At 36.6% G+C, this 19,680-nt stretch overlaps 1 protein-coding gene and 1 pseudogene across 2 annotated transcripts; both read right to left on the bottom strand.

The window, feature by feature from the left end:
* Positions 1-1,115: 1,115 nt before the first annotated feature.
* On the bottom strand, positions 1,116-3,077 carry LOC116550943 (annotated as a pseudogene). Its single transcript, XR_004268632.1, has one exon. The product of XR_004268632.1 is annotated as an importin subunit alpha-1 pseudogene (transcript).
* Positions 3,078-16,765: 13,688 nt separating this feature from the next.
* LOC116550700 (tubulin beta chain) lies at positions 16,766-17,363 on the bottom strand. Its single transcript, XM_032276684.1, has one exon. The coding sequence runs from the start codon at positions 17,332-17,334 to the stop codon at positions 16,891-16,893; it is 444 nt and encodes a 147-aa protein (XP_032132575.1). The 5' UTR covers positions 17,335-17,363; the 3' UTR covers positions 16,766-16,890.
* Between the last annotated feature and the right edge of the window lie 2,317 nt (positions 17,364-19,680).

Below are 19,680 nucleotides of genomic sequence, written 5' to 3'. Positions count from 1 at the left end.
CCTCTAACACACTTCCCTTCACTCTGCAACACTCAGAGGAACTGGCCACATTGCCCTCTGCTTTCCTCCCTTTTTCTATTTCTTTCCATTTTCTTTGATTCTCAGTAACAAATAAGTCTGTGCCTACAAACACCCCATTCCGACTTTTGTCGTATCCTGCTCTAATTAATCTGATTGTGTCATAAATTATGTGTGTGTGTGTGTATGTGTGTGAGAGAGAGAGAGAGAGAGACAGAGAGAGAGAGAGAGACAGAGAGAGAGAGAGAGAGAGAGAGAGAGAGACAGAATACCAAGTAGTAGTTACCAAAATGTCCTTCATAGGTAAGATTAGTAAGTCTATCAATTCAATTCTAATATGAATTTTTGGTCTATTTTCATTATTTGCTGTATTGCATCTTTATATAACAATATGGAAATATAGCTAGAGACATACTTCCAGCTCCAATTTCTAATTACAAAAAAATGAGAATTTAATATATGTTTGCTTTTATTTCAAAAATGAAAATGGACTGTATAGCTATTCCTCAAGTATACCTCAAGAATTCAAAGATTCATATTGTATTTCATTTGCATGTTTTTAGTTTACAGATTTTGCTGTTTAAAGGAAAGGTTTATTTGCTGTTTCTTCTCAATTAGAATGACCAATTTAATATTTATTTCCTTGTGTTTGTCTATTAATAATTTGATTTAGGCACACCTGTCATAAAAGTCAGAGGTTAATATTCCCTTTTTTAACCCCAATTGAAGTTTCAGACTTCATTCGGGAGGTTAAAATGCTGATAGTTATTATTTTAATGTGTTTATTTTGTTCTTGTTACCTTTGTAGCTTTGTGTTTTCCACCTTCTCTTTTCATTAACAGTTTTTTTTTTTATTTTAATAAGACATTTCTTTTTTCAGTACTATAAAAACAATACATCCTGTTTTCAAAATGTAAATACAATTGCTTACATGGAATTCTTTTTTTTTTTTTTTTTGAGGGTTTCTGGAAAATTTTATTCATACTTCTAAAAAACTGCAACCAGGACTGCCTCTGATTAATCGTATCAGTTTGGATAGGTTATCCTTCACTTGCAACATTAAAGATCCCAAATTAGAAAGCAATACATAGGCATGGTGAAGTAAAGGGTGGGTTTTAATGTTTATTTACAGGAGGCTGCAAGATATGAAATTCCACATAGAAATAAGAAACGTAGCCAGAGGACAAGCTTCATACAGTATGTACAGTTGGAACTGTTCAAGTATAGTTTCAGTGTAAAAAGTGCTACAATAACAAACCACATTTGGAAAGAGTTCTTCGTAGAGAAACAGGAAGACAAAATACCAAACATAGTACACAACAGATTTATACCTCAGCTACATGATCTAAAAGTTAAAGGTCCCAGGAGTCCCATCCTGAACTTGGAAGGTATAGCCTTCAGAGGTAGTTTCTGGTACAACATTTTGATCTTCCTCTTCTTCTACAGAGAAATACTTCTCAATTAAGTTTAATGAAGCTTTATACACAGACTCATTTTCATGGTTTTGCAGAGCTTCAATTTTGTCTAAGCCTCCACATTCTTCAATAATTATACTAAGTTTCTCAGTTTCACCTAGTTTCTCAGCAGCCTGAAAGATATTTGAAATGGCATCCAGGAAAACTAGAATAATCTTGGTATCTTTTGCAGTTAAGAGGTTCATCAACGGTTCTATTACGCCACAATGAACAAGGTACACAATCTGTTCAACTGTTCCACCACTGGTATAGTTGGTCACAGCCCATACAGCTTCCTTTTGTGTCTTAAAATCTGCCTTAAAAAGAACACTGACAAGGAATGGGACTAATCCATGATTCACAACTTGCTGTATCTGGTCCTGATGGCCAACTGTGATGTTTGACATTGTCCGTGTAGCTTCCTTCTGAATGTTAGTTTTGGGGTTGGTGAGCAGGCTGGGAAAGACGGCAAGCGCTCCTGCATCGATCACAACTTGAGTCTGTTCTTCTGTACCAGTGACAATATTCCCTATGGCTCGTAGTGCAGGAGTCACAATTGGCAATTCAGAAGCTCCTAGAAGCTTCACAAGTTGGGGAACAACTCCTGTTTTCACGACCATGTCAATTCGTTCATTTGGACCATCAGTAAGGTAGGAAATAGCCCAGCAGGTATCTGCTAATACTTCTGGATCATCATGATGCAGGAGCCTAACTAAGGTAGGAAGAATCTGCTCAACAGCATCTAACGGAGGTGCAGGATTCTTGTTGCGGCAAAGATTTGAAAGCGTCCAGGTAAGATTACGTAAGTAACCACATGCCAAAGATGACATATCGGGAACTGCAAGAAGAGCCAAGAGTGGGTCAACTGCACCGTACTTAATAACCAAATCTCGGAACACTGAGCCATCACCTGCAATGTTTGCTAGAGCCCATACAGCTTGTTCACTGATGTGAGCATGGGGAGATGCCAACAGAGAAATGAATGCTGGGATGGCACCTCCATCTACCACAGCCTTGGTTTGTTCTGATGTCCCAGAAGCAATGTTAGTGAGTGCCCAAGCAGATTCAAACTGAATGGGACTACAATCAGTTCTGCCCAAGAAGGACACAAATTTTGGAATCAAACCAGCCTGGATTATGTTGTCTATGGGGGGCTGTTTTTCTCTAGAAAGTAGTTTCCTGGCAGCTTGGGTAGCTTGGAGCAGATTTTCCACATTGTTGCTATTTATGCCTTTGACAATGTCATCAACAGACCAATTTACAGTGCCCTGGTTGTTGCAGTTTTCCTGCAGTGGAGAAGTAGCATCATCAGGAAATGAGCTTACATTTCTCCTCTTCAGCATCTGATCATCCTTCTTAGCTTTCCTCAGCTCCACATTGACTTCTATTCTGCGACGCCTCATTTCTGTACCGTCTTTTCCCTTGTTCTTGAATCTGTTAAGACGGGCAGCTGGTGTATGTGCATTCTCGTTGGTGGACATGGTTATGAGACAAAGGGAGAAAGCTGCGAAGCGGGCCCGGGCTTCCACAGGAGGCTTAAGCGGGGATCCACGGCTGTGGGAAGGCTGCGCTAAAAGCGACCACCTCGGCTCAGCTTAAAGACCGTGTCCATTGAATTCTTTAAGCAACATATTATTAATTGTTAAAATACTGAATGATGTTATGCCTTTTGTGTTTTCATAGTATGTTTAAGTAGTTCAATGCATTCTTGCCCACAAATTTGCATCATTCAAAGCATTGGTAACTTTCAATAAAATTGAAGTGCTGAATCATAAATAAGTTTAGTATTTTTACCATGTATACTTTCTTGTTTTGCATTATACTTGGTTTTAATGTTGCTGAAAACAAGAGTAATCTCAGACCAATATATCTTATTATGGAGATATATATATGAATGTTCATCTCACATTTACCTATTGACCCGATGGAATTAAATGCAGGCTAACAGTCATGTCTCACAGTGGAGGAGGCCAGAAGAGCTAAAACAAAATTTAAAAGTCCTGTTTTCAGCTATATGGTGATGCAAGGCCAGTTTCTCATGCTGCTTCTCTGTATTTCATTGAGATCGATGAATGAGTTGCTTTAGCCAAATATTTTATCCTTTGTCATTTTTTTCCTTTAGAATTATATGTAAAAAAGATCCAAACAACACAATCATTGATTTAAACTAGAAATTACACTAATTTAATTAATATATGTATTTCATGTGCAGAATGTGTAGGTTTGTTACATAGACATACAGGGGCCATGGTAATTTGCTGCACATATTGACCTGTCCTGTAAGTTCCCTCCCCTCACCTCCCAGCCCCCGAGAGACCCTGGTGTGTGTGTTGTTCCCCTGAAGGGAACAACACTGTGTCCATGTGTTCTCATTGTTCAACTCCCACTTTTGAGTGAGAGCATGCAGTGTTTGGTTGTCTGCTCTTGTGTTAGTTGCTGAGAATGATGGCTTCCAGCTTCATCCATGTTCCTGAGAAGGACATGATCACATTCCTTTCTATGGCTGCACAGATTTCCATGGTGTATATGTACCACATTTTCTTTATCATTGATGGGCATTTGAGTTGGTTCCGTGTATTTGCTATTGTAAATAATACTGCGAAAAACATACATGTGCATATGTATTGTTAGTAGAATGATTTATATTCCTTTGGAAATATACCCAGTACTGGGATTGCTGGGTCAAATGGTATTTCTGGAATCTCTTTCTGAACTACGTAAAAAGGCAAGGACATTTTTATATGTATTTTATGGATGATATTTGAATTTAATGAAATTCTTACTTATATACCATGTACTATGTTAATTGATTTATCATTAGTGTTCCACCTGTTCCACCTAATTCTCCCTCAAACTCCATGGGAACAAGTTATTTCTATGAAGAGATACTTGTAATCAACATTTACATCTGAGTGAACTAAGACTTAGAGAGACTAAGAAATAAGCACATTTGCAATTCTAGAAAATGGCAGAATTTCAGTTTGTTACAGGAGGTAGCTAGTTAGAAATGATCAGGGCAGGACAGGGCTCCACCCAAACCCCGCCAGAAAAGTCAGGTGACCATCAGGTGATGGTCAGGTAGTTGCTAACTGTCTCTCTAAAATAATAATTGGTCACAGCCAGCAGCAAGGAAAGGCAGTCTCCCTACAGATAAGAAACACCTGAAGCTGGTATCAGCAGCTTCCTGAAAAGGATCTCATAAGTTGGCTGAATGGGCTCAAACATGTTCATTAACAGGAAAATTGGCAGCATTTAACTCGTATACGACCCTCCAGGGACATGCTGCAGGTAAAGGGAAGAAGCTTCCAGGTAAAGCTTCTGGTGAGCATGCATAAACTCCAGTATGCACACTGAGCAGACTCACCTCCAAAATGCCAGTGGGCCATTGCACATTTGGGAAGGTCACCCCAAGGGAGGAATCAAGGGAAAAGGGGCACAAGATGCTGGAAGTAGGCCAACATAAAAAGCCCTACATCCAAAGTCAAGTGCGGTGCTTGTCCTCCAAGAAGAGGTCAGGCTGGCCTTCTTCCAAGTGTACCTTTCTTTTTATTCCCACTCTAAAACATTTTTTTCTTTCTTTTTTAAAATTATACTTTAAGTTCTGGGGTACATGTGCAGATCTTGCAGGATTGTTACATAGGTACACACATGCCATGGTGGTTTGCTGCCTCCATCCCCTCTTCACCTACATTAGGTATTTTTCCTCATGTTACCCCTCCCCAAACTCCCCAGCCTCTGCTATCACTCCCCTAGCCAAACTTTCACTCTGGATCTAAAACTTACCTCCCTCTTCTTATTCTGCCTGATGCTCCTCGGTCTAATTCTTTCTACTGAGGGGGCAAGCACTGAGGTTGCTGCAGACATATACAGATGCATTCCACCAATAACAATTTGAGCCAGTGAATGAGAGATGAAAAAATACGTAGATTTGAGGACTGTTTTTAAAAGTATCCTCTGTTGGTTGCAACAGTGCTCTGTGATGATTCAACATTGAAGAAAGACACCAGAGACACAATAAAGCTCATGTTTCTTGCCAAGAATCCAGTTGTGTATTTATATTTATTGAACATTTTAAATATTTTATGGCCCCATATATTTTGATCCTTCATTGGTACTGTTATTTTCTTCTCCCTTTTTCTGAAATATTTTACTTTGGCCATGTCATTCTCCCCTGTTTTCTGCCCTTCCTTAAGTATAATATCAAAAAGCGATTCTTTCTGAACATATGTAGGTTGTCACCGACCCTATTCATGTAGTGCTGCATCTGCAGTTCTGGTATACAGCTTATGAGAAAGCAGCAATGAAAATCTCTCATTCAATGTTCAGTTTCTATTAGGCTTCCATTATTTCGTGAGTCTGTTTGTCTTACTGACCTTCTCTACCACCTCTCAAACTAGTTATTTTTATTTTTAAGACAGTCTTTCTTTGGAGTGCAGTTGCATGATCATAGCCCCCTATAACCTTGAACGTCTCACCTCAGCCTCCCAAGTAACTGAGACTGCAGGTGTGCACCACCATGCCTGGATAATTAATTTTTTTTTTTTTTTTGTAGAGACAGGATCTTGCACAGGCTTGTCTTGAACTCCTGGCCTCAAGCAATCCTCCTGCCTCAGCATCACAAAGTACTGAGATCACAGGTGTGAGCCACAGAGTGTGTCCAGTTTCTTTAATGCTCTACAGTGTCTGAATAATTTAAAAACTAGATTTCCTACATTGTCTTGGCAATAACATTTCTTATCCCTACTCCTTCATAGAGTGTGTTCCTTGTATGGAGGTGCTGTCCTAGACAACAGTGCTATTGCCAATCTGTTCAGCCTGGGCTGCTTCCACCCTGATCCCTACACCAAACGATACACAGACCTCCTGATGATCTCGTTTGTGGAAGTTGCCAACACTGGTGGAAAACATACAGTGTACCTTCTTGTTTTTATTTAGTTAGACTATATTTTATAAGGTCAATTCTATGTTATATTTTATTTCAATGCAAACCCCTATGTCTTAAGAAAAATGGAATTTCCTTGAAGTTCTTGACAGTCATGGGTTTCTTAGTCTTTTTTTCTTTGTCTTTTTGTGTTTTATACATTGAGCTTTCATTTAGTCTCTATCTTCATGAACATTTTAGTATTAGGAAACTGACTTGAGAGCTGCTCGAGTAGGTTTAGTTTATTTTGGAAATTGTCTTGATGGAAGAAATTTAATTTACCAAAATGGGAAAACAATACACTTTATTTCCTTAAAATAATTAAAGCAGCATTCACTTCCCCATTAAAATATTAATAATAATAGCTAGAGATTTTTCAGGGCATTATTGAGATATAATTTATATACTGTACAACTGACACACAAAACATACAATTCTATTTTTTTGGCATATTCCCAGAGTTGTGCAACCATACCACAGTCTAATTTTAGTAGATATTCATTCCTTCAAAAGAAACCTTTTGTTATTACCTTCTCTCTATATAGATTTGCCTATTTGGAAATACCATATAAAGAGAAGTATGCTGTCTTCTCTGAGTTGCTTTTCTCACTTACAATATTGTTTTCACAATTCATCCATGCTGTGAGATGTGTCAGTACTTCATTCCTTTTTGTTGTGAAATACTCTTCCGTTGTATAGATACACCACATTTAAACTACCCATTCACTGGCTGATGGAAACTTGAATTTTTTCTATCTCTTATTTATTATGAAGCAGGATACTGTAAACATCCATGTAGAAGTTTTTGTGTGGATGTGAATTTTCATTTCTCTGATATGTATACCTAGAAATAGAATTGACAAGCTGTTTTCCAAAGTGGCGGGACTACTTTACACTCGCACTAGCAACGTGGGAGAGTTCACGAATTTCTCCACGATCTTGGCCATACCTACTTTCTGACATTTTATTATAGCCATCTCTGACGGTTAAAATCAGGTGTCACCTTGACTGGGTTGAAGGATGCATAGACGGCTGGTAAAGTATTGTTTCTGGCTGTGTCTGTGAGTGCGTTGCAGAGATTATCATTGAGTAGGTGAACTGGGAGAGGAAGAGCCACCTCAGCATCGGTGGGGACCATCCAATCAGCTGCCAGCACAGCTAGAACAAGGAAAGCGGAAGAAGATGGGAAGAAGCTCTCTGTTCAGAACTTACATGGTAAGCTGGCTTGCTGAGCGGTTGGGCTTTCATGTTTCTCTTGTATTGGATGTTTCTTGTCCTCGGACATCAGACTGCAGGTTATTTGGCCTTCGGACTCTTGGAGTTATACCAGTGGTTTGTTGGGGGCTCTCAGGTCTTTGGCCACAGACTGAAGCCTGCACTGCTGACTCAGACTTGGACTGAGCCACTGCTGGCTTCCTACCTCCTCAGCTTGCAGATGGCCTATTGTGGGACTTCACCTTGTGATCGTGTGAGTCAATTCTCCTTAATAAACTCCCTTTCATGTATACATCTATCCCATTAGTTCTGTCCCTCTGGAGAACCCTGACTAACACACCCTTTTAGTGCTTTTGAAGTAGTATCCCCTCGTGGTTTTGATTTGCATTTCTTTAATGACAAATTATGTTGAGACTCTCCATGTGCTTATTGGCAATCCACATATCTTCTTTAGAGAAATGTTTATTTGAAACCCTTTGTTCATTTTTATGTTGGGTTATTTGTCTTCATATTATTAAATTATAAGAGATATTTATAATTCTGAATACAGCCCCTTATCTGATATATGATTTGCAAATATTTCCTTCTATTCTGGAGGTTGTCTTTCACTTTCCTGATGATTTTGTTGGCAGCACAAAAATTTTACATTCTGATGTACCCCCATTGAGCTACTTTTTTGTCACGAGTTTTTCGGAGTTTAAACATATGAAACTACTATATTTTATTCTAAGAGTTTTATAAGTATTATTCTTACATTTAGTTGCATAATTTTGAGTTAAGTTTTGCTTGCTTTTATCTTTAGCCTGTTTACACCTTTATCAGTAAAATTTGCTTACTATTTAAAGATTGTCCTGTATTCCCCTTACCCAGTTAGATTTGAACCCCTTCTTGCCAACTGTAAATGTGGCTTGGATGCCGCTATCATTATTTAGGGAATTTACTTTTTTTTGGTCTTAGCCAAGGACTACTACCTTCGAGATCTCCTCACTGATTGCTTCATAAGTATTGCAGTCTTGAGCAGGTACATAGCATCCACAGCCATGGATGTGGGTAGTTTTATTTTTGATTTTTTGGAGTTACCTCTGGTTCTGCATAGCTTATTGTTCAATCATCCTTTAGTCGGAAGTTGTATTTAAGGTCCTTGTGTCAGTGAGCCTCCCCCTGTATTGATGGGTCAGTGTGCAACCTGAAGAATGCTTTAAATCTTTCCCCTATCCCACTCTGATCACTTCTGTGTTGGTGAAACCAGCGCATGTGCACAGCCTTCTCAATTCCCAGGGTTATGTCTGATCTCAGGACAGCTCTTCTTAGCTGTCCTTTTGCCTGATTTTCTCTTGTAAACTTCTGGCCATTCTGCTGTTTTACTAGTATCACTGAAGTGCAACTTTACTCCTAATTGCTTTCCACCAAGATATTTATTACTTTTGACAATACCCTTAGATGAGTTTCTTCATTCTTTGTTCTAAATAAAGCCAGTCCCCTCAAATAAAGCTGAGGAGCTCATTATCTTTAAGTCCTGACCTCTCTCTGGTCACAGCTTCCATGGTACTACACCGGAGCCCAGGGTAAACACCCGCCTTTTCCAGTCACATCCCTACTCCATTAGAGGGCAGTGTTTGCATTATGACTGAATGTTTGAATGAGAAATGTTCCTCTTCAAAATTCATGTTGAAACTTATTCCCCAATGCAACAGTGTTAAGAGGTAGAATCTTTAGGAAGAGATGAGGCCATGATGGCTCCACCGTCATGAATGGATTAGAGCTTTATAAAAGGGCCTGAGGGGACAAGTTTCGCTATTCCCTCCCTTCTGACACTTGAGGGCACAGTGTATGCCTCTTGGGAGATTGCAATGTTTAAAGCATCAGCTTGGAAGGAGAGAGCGACCCTCACCAGACACCAAAACTGCTGGCACCCTGATGTGGGACTTCCCAGCCTCAAGACCAGTGAAAAATAAATTTCTTTTGTTTATGAATTACTCAGTCTCAGGTACTTTGTTATAGGCAGCAAAAACAAACTAGATAGAAATTGTGGCTGTGTTTGTGAGAAGTAGCAGACCCTGGTCTTCTTGGCTTGCCCCTCATGATATGAAATCAGTGTCTTTGAAAAAGATGGGGTGGGGTGATCGGGCCCCCAGTATTCTCAGCTTGCCACATCTGGGGCCACCTTTGTCTCCAAGAGTGGGAACGGAATGGAAAAGGGATAGCTGGTCCTCTATACCACACCTGCCTAGAATAGAGCTTCTGCAATGTGTGCTTGGTAATAGAGCATGAGAAAAGCAGGCAACCTGCTCCTCCAGGTATAAAACATGAAGCTGTGGGGAGAGGGCAGTGCAGTAACTCAGCAGGTTATGACTCAAATGCCCCACCTGGCTGCTGCGCTTACTGAGATTTAGTAGATTTCCTTGATTGAATGTTTTGCCATTTGCTATATGCCCTTTGGACAATTTCCAGACTTTAAATTATTGTGTTTTAAAATGTTCACCATTTAAAAGGCTCTAAAAAAAAAAAGGGCCACTGTTGTTATTCAACCATTCTGTAAGTCCTGCCTATGCTATACTTTTAATATTTTTGAAATATTATTACAAAATATAGCAAAACTTTGTCTTCAATGTTATATGTATTGATTCAGAAATGTAGCATTCTTAGAAATCAAATATAAGCCTACAAATATTAATAAAAGGGTAGATCTTAATACTAAAGGATCTAGTATTTTCTTAAATAAATTACGTCCTGTGTTTGCTTATAGTTAAATGTTTAGTTCATTTACACAGCCTAATTTTACTCACAAATACACTTAATTAGTGGCAATTACCTAGGACTCCAGACACAAATTTCTGTGTGTATGCAAGATAAAACTTTGGTCCCAAGTCAAGAGATTGCTTTACTATTGATAGATTGCTAATGTTAATTTAAAAGAAATGTCACACGATTTATTTGATAATAGTACTTACATAGCAATGTTCATTTCTTGCTATTGTCTATTTAAAATGCATTGTCCAGCAAGTATTATCTCTTTTACAGAATTGGTTTTTTTTTTTTTCCATTTCTTGTGCTTCCTCAGGTTTATCTGGTGAAAATTACTCTTGTTATCAGTTCTTATCAATTTAATATATGAGTCACATTAATAAGCGAGTAGCCTAGGCAAAATCCTCCAAAACAATTCTATCATATTCCTCTTTATTGTATATCATATTTCCTAAATCTAACAATATAATTTTGTTTCAAAGTTTGTAGAGAACGGACTTCAATCTCTCTCTGAAATAAAATTATTATCTGAAAAGCTCAGGTGAGATAAAAGTGAAATGAATATAGGCAAGCCTAGAAGGAAATATAAAAAGCAGGAGTTGTAAAAAAAAGTTTGAGAACACATTTCTTAGATTTTTATTAGGAGCTTTATTATCTTTTATCTTCATATTAGAAGCATTGATACTTACAAGTTTGTTATCACATGAAATTTTGCAGATACAGATAGAGACATACTTATATACACACATATAAACATATATGTACATATGAACCATACACTGAAGGAGTTTCCCTGAGTAATGTAAATTGACATATAATTAATGTCAATTAATGTTAACTCTATTGAAATTCATTGGGTCACACTTATTTTTCATATAAATCAAAATCTAGGTTTTGAAACACAGGTCAACACAATATAAACTTGCCTGTATGAACTACTGCAGTGACTTCAGCTGGTATGAAAGTTCTTGAGATGACCCACTAAAAGGTGTTGTTCTGGGAGCTCTCAGTTTTATTTATTTGTTTTATTTGTGTATGCACACATCTGTACTCATGTGTATCTATATCTAAATCTATATCTCCAAATTTTGCTAGTATATAATTCTGTAGTGAATTCAGCTTCTATAAAAGTTCTTGTGAAGACCCACTACAAGATACTATCCTGGTAGTTTTCCGTGATGTGTGTGTATTGTTATCTGCAAAATTTGCCTATCTATAACACCACAGCAGCTTCAGCCTTTACAAACTGTCTTATGAGGATGCACTGTAATATATTATCCAAGTAGCTTAAATGTGATTTACTTCAAGCTATTATTTATCTTTAGCCTTTCTGTCAGTTAAATTTCCTATGTAACAACTCCAGAATTTTGTGTCTTTTAACAGCAGCCATTGATTCAGCCCATGATTCTGCAGACTGGCAGTCTGAGTTGGGCTCAGTTGTTGGTTCTTTTGGCTCCTGTGTCTGTGGTAAGCTACCTAGTTGGTGGCTGAGGCAATCTGGTTTATGACGGCCTATCTGAGAATCCTATTGACTAGGCCCCTCTCCACGTAATGGCTTATCATCTGTCAGACTAGCACGCAGCTATTCACATGATTACAGGGTTACAAACACAGTAAGAGAGTGAACATTAGGGTGAAAGCACTTCTCAAGTCTCTAGCTGTGCTCCATTTGCAACTTTTCAGTTGTCCAGGATAAATCACGTGGTGACACTGAAAGTCAGTGGGGAAATAGACTGCAGCCTTGATGACAGAAGCTGCAAGTCACAATGCAAGGAAAACTAGTAGAGTAGGGAAACTTTGTGGCTGTATTTGCAACCTACTAATCTTTGGATCTGTTGATTATGTTTCATCTGAATAACACAGCAATTGAGTTCTTAGCTTATTGTTTAACTAGCAAGACGGCATCCTAATTGTATTGCTCTAAGTGGTCATTTTAAAACTAAATTTATTTCTGCAAATATTAGTTTCTCTAGCTGTGGTGGTGGTTTTCTCCGCTATTCTGAAATTAAGACCTTGAACCTTGAAAACTGACAAATTGAACTTCAGAATAGTACAAAGTGCACCTTGGATAAGTTTCTTGTTTTTTTAAAAAATTTTTAAAAATATTTTGCTCTATATATAAGTACATGTATAGTTTATATGTATTTATAACATGCAGTCATATATAAATGTAATACATCATGCACTTATAATACATATACACATATGGGGCAAGGTTAATGTTACTATGTGTTTGAATTATCCTAAAAATATAATAAAAGTTTAAGTTGAGTATAAAAATGTGACAGTGTAAAAAATCAAATCTTCAAAATATTATAAAATGTTATCCCCTGGCTTATTTTATTTTTCCAGATAAAGTAAAAATCTAGGTGTCTTTAGATTTTATTTTTGGCACAGCATTTATTACACCAGGAAAAGTATATGTTAAGTTGCTTAAAATAATGTTTATTAAATTGTTTAAAATAATTGTGCTTTATTTTTACTAACAGCACCATTTTCTTTCCTCTATTGAATTTCAGTTCTCAAAACATAAAACTTACTAGTGTTGTAGAAATTTAAATCTTAAGGAAATGTTGCACTGAAGAATGTGTCACTACACTATGCACAATAAAAAATGACAGCAGTTGAGTTTGTCTATGAATGTCTCCACATGTATTGCCTTACATATATTGTGGGACACAGATTTGCTGTTGCAAGGATCAGGTATCTGGAATTCTCTTATTATTCAAAGCATCAAAGAAGGTTAGGGAGACATCACTAAGTAATCGTTAAAGAAAGCTCCTAAACATCTAACAGATGATGCTTCCATCCCCCATTTCCACCATGATCAGTCCAATAGTAGCTGAAACTATTCATCAAGCCATGACCTCATCAAAGACAACCTGGGATCCTTTTTAAAAGTCCCATCTGTGATACAGTGATAATGCCTTTCCTTTCAAAATGCTTCCGCTTGTTCTTATCCCTGAAACTTCCTTCCTCACATTGTTTTATGTCTATGAATGCCATGAAAAACAGGAATACATGCAGCAAAATTTGCTATGGACTTGCAATTTATCCACAAATCTAGACATCCTAACCCTCTACATATTTTAAGGTCAATTTTCCTCTTTTCAAAATATATAACAGAAAATGTTAAAATGCACATTTCCAAAGAACAGCATGCATAATGTTTGCCTATTTTCCAAAATAAAATTTTAATTCAGCTTCTCATATGTAACAACTTCAATCAAAATTCTATTCTTGCTCTTTTTTTGAGGCTGAAGGGTTTTCTTGATTATTTTCTTTGCTGATGCTCCTTTTCTTCACCAATTGATAAAAACACCTTTCTATTTCATTTTTTGCCCTAAAATTATTATTTTTAAATATTATTATTTTTTAAAATTAAAAATTATTATATTTAATTGATGCATAATAATTGTATGCATTTATAGGCCATAGTATGATATTTCAATACCTATAGTATATAGTGTATACAATGTGTAATAATAAAATCATAGTAATTAGCATATCCACCTCAAAGTGATTATTTATTTGTGCTGGGGACATTCAAAATCCTTTCTTCTAGCAATCAAGAAATACATAACAAATAATTGTTAACTATAGCCACCCTACAGTGATGTAGAACACTAGAACTTATTCCTCCTCTCTAGTTAAATTTTGTGTCTGTTAAGCAACTTTTCTCTATCTCCCCCACCCCTCTACCCTTCTCAGTCTCTAGTAACCAGTATTCTACCTACTACCTGTGTCAAATCAACTATTTTAGCTTCCCCATGTGAATGAGAACAGATTTTTATCTTTCTGAGTCTGGTTATTTCACTTAATGTCCTCCAGTTCCATCCATGTTGCTATTAATGACAGGATTTTATCTTTTGAGGCTGAATAGTATTCCAATGTGTGTATAGCACATTTTCTTTACTCAAGTATCCTCTGATGGGCACAGGTTTATTACATGTCTTGCCTATTATGAATAGTGCTGCAATAAACACGGAAATGCAGGTATCTCCTCAACATACTTACGTCATTTCCTTTGGATATATACTCAGTAGTGGAATTTGCTAGATCATATAGTAGTTCTATTTTTAGTTTTCTGAAGAATATCCACACTTCTTTATAATAGCTTACTAATTTACATTTCCACCAACAGTATATAAAAGTGTCCCTTTCTCCACACCCTCGACAGCAATTGTACAATAATTTTTGCCTTTTTATATTTGCCATACTAAATGTGGTTGGATGATATCTCAGTTGGTTTTGGTTTGCATTTCCAATGACATTCTTTACAAAAGTATAAAAAAAGAATTCTAAAATTTGTATAGAACCACACACCCACATATACCCACACTCAGAACCTAAAGAGCCAAAACATTCCTGACCAAAAAGAGCAAAGCTGGAGGCATCACACTATCTGACTTCAAAATATACTACAAACCTATAATAACCAAGACAGCATGGGATTGGCATAAAAACAGGCACATAGACCAATGAAAGAGAATAGAGAACCCAGAAATAAGTCCATGTGTTTACAGTCAATTGATTTTCATCAAAATCTCCAAGATCATACATTGGAGAAAGGGCACCCTCTTCAATAAATACTGCTGGGAAACTGGACACCCATGTGCAGAAGGATGAAACTAGACCCCCTACCTCTCACCATATACAAAAATTCAACAAAAAATAGATTAAAGACCTCAATGTAAAATTGGAAACTATGAAACTACTAGGAGAAAACAGGGGAAAGGTTCCAGACATTGTTTTGGGGGAAATATTTTATAAAGAAGATCTCAGAGGACAAGCAACACTAGCAGAAATTTAAAAATGGGATTATTTCAACCTAAAAATCTCCTATATAGAGAAAAAGCAATCCATAGAGTGAAGAGACAACCTGCAAAATGGAATAAAATACTTGCAAACTATTTATTCAACAAGAGATTAATATCCAGAACATACAAGGAACTCAACTCAATGGCCAAAAAGTAATAATCTGATTTAAAAATGGGTGAAGAATCAAAATAGCCATTTCTCAAAAGAAGTCATACAAATGGTCAAGTATATGAAAAAATGCTTAACATCGCTATTTTAATTTCTGACAAACATGAAGTAAATGCCAATTTTTTAATATTAAGATTGATGTTATAAAATGTGATAATGTAAATATCAGACACAGACTCTATATCTAAATCACTAGATTTTGGAAAAAACTCTTCACCATTAAACTGATTATGAGGAGTCATAACATACTAGATCAGAGCATTTTATATAAGTTTAAGTGTAGGGAATCCATGAGCCCCACACATTGGGTGCCAGAATGCAGGGAGCCAGCCCTACATCACCCATGGGTATCCTGAGTTTGGTAACGACAAAGGAATGAGAAAAAGACAGATTAAGAGAGACAGTGGGACCAGGGAGCCATCACTTATTACTCTGGAGGAGGCAGTGAAGGCCTCAAGCTCTGACCATCCACATTATTTATTGATTACAATTACTTTGATCTATAGGGTATTGGTGGAGTGAATCAGTGAGCCTGAAGTGAATCAGTGAGCCGGAACTGGTGTGTCATCCTACAGGTTGATAACAGAGGTGGTTTGGGAGTTTCACAAAACAAAAACGTGGTTATCTTTAGTTTATTATCTATGTGCAGCTGATGGAACCCAGGACTTATAAGGAGCCTACAAGTCTGGCTATATCATAGTGCTACGAAGTGGTTTTACATACTTGAGTGCAATGTTTATGGTAACAGAGCCTAGATCACCCTGCACCAGAACATGAGGCATGGAGAGGCCTTCCTCCTCAGAGGCCTCCTGCGGCCTTCCGAAGTTTGTTATTCCTTGTTTATGTGTTACTCATAACCAATTTATGTAGGCACTCTGTAAGTACTTTCTCCTTTGCTGCTTTTCCCAACATTTAAGTAGGCTTAATTTCTGCCTCTGATCCTTCACAGGATGTGTTAACATAGATAAGTCACTTAACCTGTCTATATCTGTTTCTTTAGATGAAAAAGAAACAAATAATTTACAAAAAGAACTATTTTGATATCTAAATGAGTAAATAAATGAAAAAAGTTGTAACTACATTAGTTTGTGTTCACTATTAAATAAAATTTAGTGAGCCTATGTGTGTACATAGGTATGTAAGTTCAATGGCATATTATAAACACTTAATTCAATCAGAAAATATCAGCATACACTATTAGATATTTGTATTTTATTTTTTGTATAAAGATGTCATTTCAGACTTCATATATAAAAATGTAAATCCAACATTTTGGCCCCAAAGTGACTCAATATAGATTTTCCATTTAAAATATTCTAATTACAAATTTAGTACATCTAAATCAATACTCTGCTCTCAGGAATTTTTGGGCCACAGATTCAGACATAAAGAAGACATTTTATTTAATAAATACTACTTACTATGAAAGTGCTTTAAAATGCAGCAGGAGGAGATGTAAAGACTCAAAGAAGTGTGTAATGACAATGGTTATCAGAACACACTAAAGAATCTACACTGCTTCCCCACTTTACCTAGAAAAGGAAGCTTCTAGGCTACCTCCTCCTCCTCAGCACACTCCTCAAACTCCTCCTCCTCAGCTGTGGCATCTTGACATTGCTGGTATTCTGACACCAGGTCATTAAGGTTGCTCTCGGCCTCGGTGAACTCCATCTCATCCATGCCCTCGCCCGTGTACCAGTGCAGGAAGGCCTTGCGCCTGAACATAGCTGTAAACTGTTCAGAGATGCGTTTGAAGAGCTCTTGGATCGCTGTGTTGTTACCAATGAAGGTGGCCGACATTTTTAGCCCCCGGGGTGGGATGTCACAGACGGCTGTTTTCACGTTGTGAGGGAGCCATTCAGCAAAGTAGCTGCTGTTCTTATTCTGAATGTTGAACATTTGCTCATCCACCTCCCTCATGGACATGCGACCTCTAAAAATGGCAGCCACGGTTAGGTAGCGGCCATGACGGGGGTCACAGGCGGCCATCATATTCTTAGCATCGAAGAGTTGCTGAGTGAGCTCAGTATTTATTAATAAAAACAAATAGCTCTAGTTACTTCAAGATAAATGAAGTTATTATAATTGGGACTTAACATTATACAACCAATAAACAAACTGGAGAAGAAATGGTTAAAGAAATATCTGTTGGCTTTCAGGAAAGCTGGAAGAAAACTTCTCTGATAACCCTTGACAACCAACTATGTGCAGACAAAGTGATTAATTCTCAGGAGGACAAGCAGAAGCTTCTGGAAAATGCCCATGACTCTCTGCTGGTGCTTGCTCAGTGTTTGGGCAAGTAAACTTCATACCTAGAGCTCATTAGCTTCAGAACCAGTGTCTCTAAATTTTTATCACAATATTAAGGGACCTGGAGAAGATTTTCCTTAAAAACCTGACCTATAACCCAAAGATTTTATTACTTTGTGATTAAAGATCAAAATGTATGGAAATAGCATGAGTTACAAAGATGCCTCAGTATGCCTGTTACATTGCTGCAGTTACATTTTTCAAAATATTCTATTTGAACTTGAGAGAATTGCCACTGTTTCTTTCTAACATTTATCAGCAATGGCTCATGGCTCATTGATGTAACTGTTTTTGCATTCTGACACCTGAGATCTACTCACATTTTGTAAGACATGTCACTGTCAGAAGCTAAAAATAAAAAGGCAAATGTGACAGCCCTGCCATGCCTGAGAGCCACAAATAATTGTGATCAAGAGGTGTATTTCTTAATGTTGAAAAAATTTCAAACTTCTACAGCTTCCTTATTTTTTGTGTGTGATTTTTATTGAATTTCATCTTTTACTGTTAGTCAAAAAAATGCTCTATGATTGTTATCCAGTGAAAAATACACAAGATTATTTTTCTCATGAAAAAAGAGCTGATAGAGTTTTGAAATCTTTTGCTGAGAAAGCTACACTAAATTGAAATCACTTGGCTTAGCTACTTTTGAGGAAAGGCCAGACAGCAATTGTAATGGAGGCTATAAAAATGCATAAGAAGCCAAGTAATTCACAAGTGATTAATGATAATAGTAATACAGAAAAGACCTTTGGTAATAAATGCAAAAATGAGTTTAGAAAATGCAACAAAGAGTAATTAGATTAAACTGAGTTATAAACAATGAGCATGTAAAAAAGATACCAAAAATAACAGATTTTGATATTATGCTTGTGCTTGTATTACTGAAGCATAAATTGTTGCATAAATGGCAGGACTTGGTATGATTTAAGTACTTTTGAAGCAGAAAACTCATTTAGTTATTTTATGAGATAAAGACACTCATTGTAAATCATCCCTACATTTGTATGAGGACAAAATAAATTGCCTTGATAAAATCAAACTGATTTAAAGTACAATTCTTTAATAGCACTAGATGAATTTAAAATGTCTTATATCTTGGATCAAGGCTAAACCAAATTTCTGTCACACACAAAAGTGCACATTCACTCTCTCATACAGACACATACATGCACACCTTGATTTACATATGTATACTCATAAAACTAAACCCGATGATTTCTCTTCAAAGACAAATTCACACCCACTTTCATAAATAATTATTTTGCTTTAGGCAGTTATAACTTGAATCCAATTTTTAGTTTCACATTAAAGCAAAATGTCTTACAATAACAACTAGAAAAAATAGGGCTGTTAAAATTGTAATAAAGATCTAACAGAAGTATAAATTTCACACCTATAATTTGATGAGAATTAAAATAATAAAAACTATGTTTTATATGGAAAGAGATTTTCTAGTTTCTAAAGTGAACTCCAGCTCATTTTTGAGCTCTCAATACTTTTGTGAGATATTATGTGCAGTAACTGTTGTTGTAGGGAAAATAAAGCTCAGAGGCATAATTGATTGGCCAAAAGTCACAAAACCAGCAAATGACAAAAACTAACCACTAAATGTGCTCCGAAGGCTCTAGATGAGGACAAATAGTCCTTCTCCCATTTCAGAATCCTTCTTGAAAAGTTCAAGTTAAAATAGAATAAAAGATAATAAATTAATATACTGTATTATATAAAAAGAAAGATAAATGATATTTTATTATTTTTAAGATAACTCATTTGTCGTATTAACCACATACTACAATGCATACGTAGCAGCTAAAGAGTTGAAGCTATTTCACATTATCATTATGTGCATGTGTTTTGTCATTCTTCTGGAGTCCCACTCTGTAATCAGGGTTAGGACTTTGAGTTGCTGGTCAAATTTTCAAGTGTTTATAATTTTTATATCTAATAATATACATAGGATGTCTCTCAGAATTCATCTGAGTAGATTTATCTGTAATTTCTTTTAACATGGGGGTCTGTTGTCGTCCA

The sequence above is a fragment of the Sapajus apella genome, unplaced genomic scaffold (assembly GCF_009761245.1).
Source record: "Sapajus apella isolate SASKATOON/1434 unplaced genomic scaffold, GSC_monkey_1.0 scaffold8, whole genome shotgun sequence".
Lineage (NCBI taxonomy): Eukaryota > Metazoa > Chordata > Mammalia > Primates > Cebidae > Sapajus > Sapajus apella.
The sequence above is the reverse complement of the archived record's forward strand: the minus strand, read 5'-3'. Positions and strand labels throughout refer to the sequence as shown.